This window comes from Aulonocara sp. 'chitande type north' Nkhata Bay, linkage group LG12, assembly GCF_057382095.1.
Source record: "Aulonocara sp. 'chitande type north' Nkhata Bay isolate Kocher_YH1m ecotype deep benthic linkage group LG12, A_spYH_male_GT1.1, whole genome shotgun sequence".
NCBI lineage: Eukaryota > Metazoa > Chordata > Actinopteri > Cichliformes > Cichlidae > Aulonocara > Aulonocara sp. 'chitande type north' Nkhata Bay.
In genome coordinates this window covers 38,555,328-38,565,338 of record NC_141355.1, presented here as the reverse complement: position 1 = coordinate 38,565,338, position 10,011 = coordinate 38,555,328, and the positions used below count along the sequence as shown (strand labels likewise).

The following is a 10,011-nucleotide window of genomic DNA, read 5'->3' as shown; positions in this document are numbered from 1 at the left end:
AGCAAATATTACGATATTCAGTAAAAATATTTTAGGTGGGGATAAAGGAGCGGGTTGGTTATAATGTACAATAACACAGAGTTGTAAAGATACTTGAAAAACTGATATTACACATAAAAAATACACGGAAACATTGGACATCAGTTTTTGCCAGGCGATCACTTTTTGGCACAACACCGGCTCACCTTGAGTCCGCGTGCCAGAAAAGCACAAAGCGGGACCAGGTCCTCCGTGAAAATAAGAAATAAAGATCTGAACTCGTCACGGAAAACAAAGAGCTAATAACAGTCTGTAACTATATTTAAATTTGCACCGGAGAAAAATCACATTAATTGAATTCTTATATTATCTTAATGATAATGAGAATTATAAACAGATAAAAATGTCATTTAAGAAAATCTCTTTTTAATATTACGCATGCGCACAGTGACAGTAAATTAAAAATATGTGGACATTTTTAGTTTGAAAAAATCCCGCAGGACAGAGTCCCACGGCCTTCTTTCTCAATGCAGCACATGCGTGACATTAACTCGCAGCAGTCAGCGCTGCCGTCCACTGTGAAAGCCTGTGTGCGCGTGTGCTTTGTCCCGCAGTCAGTTCCCGTGAAAGTCGGTTGACAATGAATAAATGTCACGTGTCCGTGTTTTTGTCTTTGTGAGGCTGACTCTCAATCAGCAGCCCGCAAACAAAGATGCACGCGTGCAAGGCCCACGTTCAGTCATTAGTGTCACGGGTGAAAAAGACACTGAGGACCAGAGAGAGAGCACTCAGACACCCGGGACTTCATCTCAGCCGTTTATAGCATTAAAGGAGAATTATGAGGGTGGATTTCCAAAATAAAAGCAGCGAATAATAATAATCAGATGTATTAATATAATATTCAGATATTCTAAATAACGCGTCTGCTGGTCTGAGGCACATTTGGGCCTCCGTATCCTCCAGCTGCTGTTTTGTGTGGGGCTCCTCTTCATGCTGACACGGTGGGTTTTTCTCTCAGGTGTGATTGTTGTGAAAACACGGTAATCTTCCCCGGTTATCTGTGCCAGCTGCACGGACTGTAACAACCCGCAGGACACCTGTATCGCCCCGCCCACCCCCGTCTGTGGGCAGAGGCCCAGCAGAATAATGACGTCAGGAAGTGAATCCACCAGGTTCAATCTTTTTTCAATCTTTATAATATCATCTTCTCTTTTTAAAGGTTTACTTATCAATAAATGACAGTTTTCCTCATTTGCTCACTGAAAGTTACAGTTTTGGAAAATTCTGTTTCATTTGTTCGTTTTTTCAGCTGAAAACTAAAAAGCTCGATTTCCATGAGGACAGTGAGCCAGGCCTGAAGCTCCGTTTCTGCTCACACGAACCTGAAATTAAACGCAGACATGCGACGTGATAAACTGTTGCGCTGGTTTCCTGGACGACTTTCTCTTTTTCACATCTTCCCACTTTCGGCCTGTCTTTCCTGGAAAGTGACCTCCTGAAGTAACCGCAGGGCGCGCGGTGCTTGTGGCCGACGCTCCGCCCGCCCCCTGCATAACTGCTCCTGCTCCTATTGGCTCTTTGCGTGTTTGTAAATGAGCCAATCAGAGGGCAGCCTGCTTCGGTTCATAGCGGTGTGGCTCCTTGTGTCCGAGTCAGAGGAAAGTTGGACGCGTCCCCGGCGCGTCTGCGTTTATCCGCTCAATTAACGGCTAATTACAAGCTTGAGTCTGGACCGTGTGTGTGTGTGTGTGAGTGTGGCGTTCATCACGGTGTTAACGACGTTGCCCCGCCCTGCTGGACTCCTGGAGGTAAAATTCATTCCGTTTTTTAAAAGTGTTTCTCGGCTCAGTCGCTCAGACGCAGATTAATTAAACCGGTTTAATTAAACTCTGTGAGCCAGCGTGACCCAAATATCCCGGGTTATGTGACAAACTCCTCTGAGATCCAGCAGACTGTTGGAGTTTTACTAGTTCTGGTTTTATTAAGGCCTCACTTTCTCTGATTACAAACTGTCGTGTTAAAATATTTCACAGCTGTAAATAAAAATAAATGTTCAGCCTTCTGAAAAACTTCAAGCTGTTTTAAATTAAAAAAAAACGAACAACAGATTTATTATTATCTTTTTATTCTTGTAGATAATCTACTTACTAGACTAAAATATTTTTATTTTATTATTTTTTAAATAAGAAATGACAGACCTGAAAGTTTGGGATAATTCATGAAACTGTCCAGATGAGGAAATGGGAATATTTGGTGTGTTAAGTCTGACAAGCTGGTGATATTTACATATTTTAAGTGCCAGTTTTTCTCACCTGATCTAATCTAATAACTCGTATTCGTCTCCAGGTACAAACTGGCTTTAAATCCGGCAGACATGTCAGAGAACTCCGGGTGTGAGCTGGAGATCGACGTGGAGAGCCTGGAGACGGAGAGCGAAGAGCTGGCCGACTCCTCCGAGCGCCCCGGCTCTCCGCAGCTCGGCCACGCCGCCTCAGAGGACGACTGCCCCGGCACTAAGAGCCGCGACAGGGCGGGCCCCATGTGCGCGGGTGACCAGAGGAAACTGAGCCGCACGCCGAAGTGCGCCCGCTGCCGCAACCACGGCGTGGTGTCCTGCCTGAAGGGCCACAAGCGCTTCTGCCGCTGGAGGGACTGCCAGTGCGCCAACTGCCTGCTGGTGGTGGAGCGGCAGCGGGTGATGGCGGCGCAGGTGGCCCTGAGGAGGCAGCAGGCCACGGAGGTGAGACTGAGGGTGGTGTGTGGTGGAGGTGCTGTGCTGATGCGTTCAGGTGCTTCGCGCTAATAACGCAGGAAGGACTCACGTGTGTGATGAAGTCTCCGGTTAATCAGCTGCTTGCTTGGAAGTCTGAGCCTGGATCACTGCTGCCCTGCAGCTCAGGGTTTTCAGTGGAAAGTTCAGATGATCAGGACTGTTTGAAATCAGGCAGCTCAACATATTTATCTCCTCACACAGCAAGCTGTGGCACTTGGAGCCGCTACAGTGACCTGTGGCCTTTGACCCCTCAGTGTTAGTGAATCAGGCCTTGCTTCTGTGATCGCAGCTTCTGTTGTGCTGAAGTCCTTCTTTTGTAAACGGGGCAGTTTCTGCTTTTGTCTGTGGGAAAGTCGAGTGCTTCTTCGTGTTGTTTTTGATAACTGCGGCACATTTGCACACTGACCTTTGTGCTACAGTGGAAGAAAAAGAAAATCGCTGCGCTGATTCTTCCAAAGTTTTTATAAGAACCCAAAGCCTTCAGAAGCGCAGTCCGTGTTATTTTAAAGGCTCTGTGTTCGGGCTTGCAGCTGATCAGAGTAAAGCCGAGGCTCAGTGTTCAGCGTGAATGCAGTCGCTCAGCGTGCACTTTATATCGCTTTGTTAGCTTCACTGAACAAACACGAATATAAAGGCACATCCGAGGAGCCGTTGGAGGTTTTCGAGGTTCATTCAGCAAATGAGGAATATTTTGTTTTTCCCCCAAATAAAGGCTTAGGAAGAGAATTTGAATAAAAACACAAAATCACAGCTGTTCCATGTGTGTGTGAAAAATCTGCGCATATTTCTGTAAAAGAGCAAAACTGTTACGGCGCCAGCATTTTAAAGATGAGACCAGATGAATGTTTCCCAGTTTGTGTCATCAGCTGAGCTCCTGTTAAATGTCCAAGTTTATATCTTTAACAAACACTTTCTCTCATTTCTATTACTGCAAAAAAATAAAAACTAAATGTGTTAAATGTTAGATTGACTTGTTAGGCCTGCGTCTCCGTCCTGTTTAGGGCTGTTTCGAGGCCTTTTCAAGGCTGTAATAACACGAGAAATGTGTGTCGCTGCCCATATTTTAACTGGATTATTATTAAGAGGCTGGTTTTTATTATCCAAACATACATGGGACTTGGACCTCAGCTGTGAAAAATCAGTTATTTTAACAAGGATTAAGGTGAACACTCTGTCAGCGTCTTTTAAATATTTTTCTTTTGTTTCTCTAATTTCTCAGGATAAGAAAGGCATATCCGGGAAACCAATTCCTGCAGAGAGGAGGACGATATATCAGCGACACATCCGACCGTCCACCATGCTCGCCAAAAGCATCCTCGAAGGTACGGCTCAGACAAAAAGAAAAGCTCCTCTTCTGCCTCTCCTTCGCTCGAAGCGGGGCTTACATTTCTTTTTCCTTTAACACCAACGGGGCGATAAGGACGTGCTAACATCTGTAAGCAGTAAAACTCTGGCACGTGATACGCTAACTCGTTTAGCAGCATTACAAAGTATAAATAGCTAATTAGATTATTATCTATGTTGGGTGTCGTAATATAATTCCAAACACACTCGATGTCATAAAAGTTGAAGTAAATGTTTGATTTTCGATGACAGGATATCGCCCGGTGCAGTCTGATCCGTTCCTGGCAGCCAACCCGTCTCTTCCCCCTCCGCTGAGCGACCGCATGAGGAAGAGAAGGGCTTTTGCAGACAAGGAGCTGGAAACCATCATGCTGGAGCGGGAGTACAAAGAACGAGAGCTGATGGAGAACAACCAGGGGGCTCCAGGCTCTCTCCTCTTCCCCAACGGCTTGGTCCACCACTCGTCTGAGTACAACTCCTACAAGACGGCCTACTCGCCGGCAGCTCCGGTCGAGCCGCAGCCCAAAGAGCTGTGCAGCTTCCTCTCCCCTAACTGCCTGGATCTGGGCATGCAGTACCCCTCGACCCCTGGGAACGTCGAGCTCATCTCCTCCAACGTCAGCGTGGCGACCACCTACCGCCATTACCCGCTGCAGCCGTCGCGAGGTGGCTTCGTGATGTGGCCCCGCGGCGCAGCCAACCTGGGAGACGCTCTTCTGTACCAGCAGTGCCTGTTTAACGCCACGGCGGTGCAGAACATGAAGCCCGGTGCTGTGTGGGAGCCCAAAGCGATGCCCGCTGAGAGTCAGCCGCCAGAGCAGGAGGCCGCGCTCGCTGCTAAATTGGAGGGATCCCGAGCCGCTGCTCTGCAGGACTTATCAGACCCTCAGAGGCCCGACCCCAAACCTCCTGCTGTCACCCAGGGGGAGCAGAGGGAGTGCTCGGCCTTCTCTCCTCCTAAGAGGAGCTTTGGACAATCTTTCCCCAACCACCCTCATTCCCAAAACTCCAGCCAAGTCCTCAGCAAGTTAAGCAAGGACAGTGCTAAGCCTTCCATGAAACTCAACTCCTTTCACTCCCTCATCCAGCACTCGCTGAGTGAAAAAGCCAGCGGCGGGTCCGGGCCAGAGCTCAGAGCTCCGTACTGCAAGGAGCTGTTAGAGGAGGCGGCCCGCAAGTACAGGGAGAGCTCTGCCAAAGACTTTCAGGCGGTAAAACTCGCAGACAGGTACGCCAAAGACTTTCTGTCGAAGCCTGTAGGGACCAAGATGGCGCCCAGCGAGTCTCTGTCCTTCTCCGTGGAGGCCATCCTGAAACGGCCCACGCCCGCCATAAGTCGAGCATTCCATTAAAATCCACGAGGTGTCCTTTGTTGCACTATAAACACGAGGCTTGTCTCAGCCAGAGATCAGCTGCAGTTGTGGTTTTCGGGGTCAAATGTAAACGTGAGCACTGCATCGGAAAATAGACCAGTTTGAAATGATTGTTTTTTCAGTGTAATATTTATGTACAGTGTATAATATTTTACACGCGCATGTTTGAATAACTTTATTTGTGTCGAGTATTTAAACACGATGTCGATGTTTCCCTCACGTCAATAAACTTTATAAGACTGAACTTCCATAAAAAGTGTCCGATGTCATTTCATACTCGAGTTGTGACGGCTGGAAGTGCGAGCGGGTTGTTGTTTAGGTCAGAAGTTAGTCTGCACCGAGCGATGAACGACTGTGGCCGGACGCAGAAACACGAGGAACTTCAGTCCTCTGACGGAAACACACACAACCCTAATGTTTTTTTAATCATTTTTTTCATGTTGCACTATTAATAATTTAATATTTGGGCTTAGACTTAATACTTCATTTTGTAACACCTCGTTTGTTTCGTGCCCATTAAAAGCATAAATTCAGACGAGCTGTTCCTCGACTATAATCAGGGCTTCTTTAAGAAAAGGGAACTAGAGTTACAGACTCGTCCTGCAGACATTTTAACCTTACTTTTCCATAACGTGGTTAAAAACCTGTTTCCTTGACCTTTGCACTTTAGTCGTTTGCAGGGTCATTAAGTTTTTACAGTAACTCTGCGACAACTAAAATATGTTTCAAATGAATGTAGCGGACAATATCCCATCACTCCTGCAGAGCCTCAGTGAAAAACTAAGAAAAAGAAAATCCCAGGAATGTTTTTATCACTAGAGTTTTGCACAAAGACAAATTTCACAAGTAAACCACATAAATGAGGTGTGGATGTGACAGAGTGGATGTAGACTAAATATGCTCTTCAGGGGCTGAAACACGATATCGGCTCATAAATCTGCGAGCAGCATCATCTCATCCGTTCATGATGCATTTCTCCACTCATTCCTTTCCACTTACAGCCTCTCAGCGTGTGTGTGTGTGTGTGAGTTTGTGTGTGTGAGTGTGTGTGTGTGAGTGTGTGTGTTGAAAGGAAGCTCCAAACACGGGTTTCACATGAGCAGCAGAACTCTGATCCGTGCAATAATGAACAAGACAGGAGGTTAAAAAAAGTCACTAATCTCTTGTTTCTGGCACGGACGTTTCATCGGCATGAATCTGCAGCGAAACCACTCGCCTGATAAAAAGAAGCATTTTTCCTTTACTTTTCTCTTCTTTAAGCCTGCTGAGACGTCTCACGTAAAGCAGAGACTGTGGGCGTGTGATTGTCTTGAACAGCTTCCTCGTTGCTGCTGTAATTGGATTTGGCCAGACGATGACATTTTGTGTCACCGATGACGACTTACATCACTTTAAGTAGCTTGCGGTTGCACTTTGTTTTTCACTCTGTGTGTGTGTGTGTACATGTTAAGACATCTTTGTGAGGACAGACAACCTGCATGTTACTATACTTGTGGGGACCAACATTCACTTATGGGGACAAAATGCTTGTGTCCACGCGTTTGAGGCATTTTTGAGACTCAAAATGTGGTTTTAATGTCAGGAGTACGGTTAGGTTGTGTTTAGGCTGAGCAGCCAGGGAAAGCATTATGTCAATGAGATGTCCTCACTAAGATATGAAAACGAATATGTGTGTGTGGGTATGTTTACTCACCTTCTTGGGGACCTTGGTGATGTGGACATATCTGCATTGTGAGGACGATTTGGCTCCTACTTTTAAACTTAGATGGTACCGGGCCGCGAGAGTTAAGGCTCGGGTGTGAAATTGATGGTTTTCAGGGTTTTTATGGTTAACTTGGCCCCTTTCTCAATTCTCAAGTACGCGAGTCCGTATAGTGTACATGTATGCCTTAATAAAAACAAGCAGGTAAGATGTTAGAACGCTTTTATTTTGATTTTAGTGGACACTCAAAAATTACAATAGACAGCTGCTGGGGTTTGGAAGAGAACTGAACAAATATTTGAATATTTACACAGCTACATTCTAGCTTGAAAATATCTTAGAAGTTTATTTTGTGACCCAGAAAGAGAAATATTTAAAAGTTTTTAGCCGCGCTCGTCCGCCATTGCCGCGTTTGAGTTTTGGACGAAATGCATTCTGGGATATTTAGCTGTACCAAGTCCACACACGTCACCAAAGATGCATGCTCGATAAAAAAAGGCGGAGCGAGAACACATCGGGAATTTTTCGTGTTCTCGGCTTGATGCGTACTTTGAATTGGAACAGTACTTGGTCTCCGACTGATGACGTATCACGAGTACACGAGAACACAAGTACGCACCTCCGAATACGTTAGAGCACTTATGCAAATATGTGATGTGTTGATAAATCGAGCAGGTATTTGAAGTTTACACAGAAACATTCTCGCATGAAAATATCTTAAAAGTTTATTTTATGACCCAGACAGAGGAATATTTCAAACTCCGCCACTGCCTCGTTTGAGTTTTGGACCAAATGCATTCTGGGATATTGCATTTCGTCATTTCGAGCTGATTGGAGACCAAAACAGCCAATCAGATTTTTTTGCATCCAAGTCTGTGATTGGCTGGTTTTGTGGCACCAATATAACGGTGTAGAGAAAGAGTTGAACGCGCACGGGCAGAAATGTTGAGAGCGACACATTGGGAGCGAGCGCAAATGTAAAAACTGAGCGAGAGGGGCTGCTGTGTGTGTGTGTGTGTGTGTGTGTGTGTGTGTGTGTGTGTGTGTGTGTGTGGATAACAGCAAACACTGAAATACAGTTTTTGCACGCAGCAATGAATTTTGTTCACTCAAATTGAGCTTTTCTTCGCTCAAAATAAATTTCACATTTCAAAATGCAACACCTGCACCTGCAAACTTTTATTACGTGCGCTCAGAATAGTGGCACAAAAATAACGCCATACCTGTCAGCACTAGTGTCTTTTAGCGTCTCGTGTTAGTTTCCCCGTCTGTCCTGTCCTCATTCACAGATTGTTTTCACATGTGGTTGGTTGTGTGCACCTGTTTCTCTACTGTTTACTCAGCAAACACTTTCTCGGGAGTTTATGGTATCCGTTGCTAGTTCTAAGTATTATTGAACATAATATCACAATCATTTTGCAACATCCCTGTTAGAGTTAAAAAGCAGGATGAAGCAGTGTACGATTCAGGGCAAGCTTACGTTGTGGCTGCCACCATATTTCATGCAGTGTCCTCAGTTTCTCTGTTAAAGTCACCGTTTATTTGTCAAAGAGGTTTAACTCAAGGATTCACAGCGCAGCTTCGTCTGGACGTGGCTGCAGCCATCTTCTTATACATTGATTCATGCTGTGCATAGTTCACTGAGACGCTGTAAGAAGGGTGTTGTGGATTAAACATGGTTTACAAAGTGTAACTGAATATGAGAGCTTAACGTTTTAAAGATGTTGACTGTATCAGGCTGTGTTTTCATTCTGAATTCAACTGAATTCAGTGTTGTTTACACAGCCTTTTACAGATTAAACATACTCCATCTATAGCCCCAAAGTATCAAATCTGATATGTACTCAGAGCACAATGAAGACAGTGTTTTATCTATGACTTATCAATGTGTGTGTGTGTGTGTGTGTGTGTGTGTGCTCTGCAGAAGGTGACAGTGTTTGTCTGCACTAACCGCCACTGATAAGTATCTGCTGAAGTCCTCACAGTCTCATTCCCAAAGTGTGCGATTTAGCATGTCAGCAGAGAGAACTGGTTTGTTAAGTCGCTCCCCTGGGGTCCCCTCCCGGCGCCCCTCACCCCTCCACCCTCCCCCTTATCAGCAGTTGTAGTTCACACAGTAGCATTTTGTTTGGCGTACACAGGTGTCGTTTACCATTTAGAGACTTCAGTCTTTCTCCTTCATCACAGCATGAACACACACACACACACACACACACACACACACACACACACACACACACATACACACACACACACACACACACACACACACACACACACACACACACACACACACACACACACACACACCTCTGGGAATTCAGTCTTTCATGGCTCTTGTTTCAAGGCAAACAGCAGAGCAGAGGTCACTGAATGCATTTGTTGCTCATACAGTCGAATGTCCACGTTAAACATATGGCTGCACTTCAGTGCTCACACATTCATTACTCACATTCAGGTATATGTATAAAAAACTAAGCATCGCCGCTCTGACTGAAGCATGATGAAGTATATTTTCTCTGACAATAATGTTCTCCTTTGCTGACTGTTGTTTAATTTTGGGGATTCACAAAAACCCAAATGACCACACTGAGCTAATGTGAGGATACTTTTTTTTAAAGGGTGTGTCTCTGTAGTTTTAGTTGGGAGCATTTGGTTTCCATCAAGAGGAAATCTCAGTCCCTCAGTCCCCACAGATGACCATGTTAGGATGTCCAGCAGAAATAAACAGGAAACTCTTTGCACAGTTTGTTGGTGCCTTTTGCACATTTGTAATTATGTGAAAACTTCCTGAGCACTTCATTGTGCAAACAGCTTTTTTCATGCTTTACTTTGCACTG

At 45.2% G+C, this 10,011-nt stretch overlaps 1 protein-coding gene across 1 annotated transcript; it reads left to right on the top strand.

Annotated features, from left to right (window-relative positions):
* The first annotated feature begins 1,533 nt into the window (after positions 1–1,533).
* dmrt2a (doublesex and mab-3 related transcription factor 2a) lies at positions 1,534–5,712 on the top strand. The gene is made up of 4 exons (XM_086313014.1): positions 1,534–1,787; positions 2,326–2,719; positions 3,972–4,074; positions 4,349–5,712. Exons 2-4 carry the CDS (start codon positions 2,354–2,356, stop codon positions 5,446–5,448), a joined length of 1,569 nt encoding a protein of 522 aa, XP_086169140.1. The 5' UTR covers positions 1,534–1,787; positions 2,326–2,353; the 3' UTR covers positions 5,449–5,712.
* The last annotated feature ends 4,299 nt before the right edge of the window (positions 5,713–10,011 follow it).

What these genes read in the sequence shown, in the direction of transcription:
- dmrt2a (XM_086313014.1), top strand. Translation starts at nt 2,354, where the DNA reads ATGTCAGAGAACTCCGGGTGTGAGCTGGAGATCGACGTGGAGAGCCTG. An exon ending in GGAGGCAGCAGGCCACGGAG is followed by an intron (nt 2,720 to 3,971) that starts GTGAGACTGAGG and finishes CTAATTTCTCAG; the next exon opens with GATAAGAAAGGCATATCCGG. An exon ending in CGCCAAAAGCATCCTCGAAG is followed by an intron (nt 4,075 to 4,348) that starts GTACGGCTCAGA and finishes TTTCGATGACAG; the next exon opens with GATATCGCCCGGTGCAGTCT.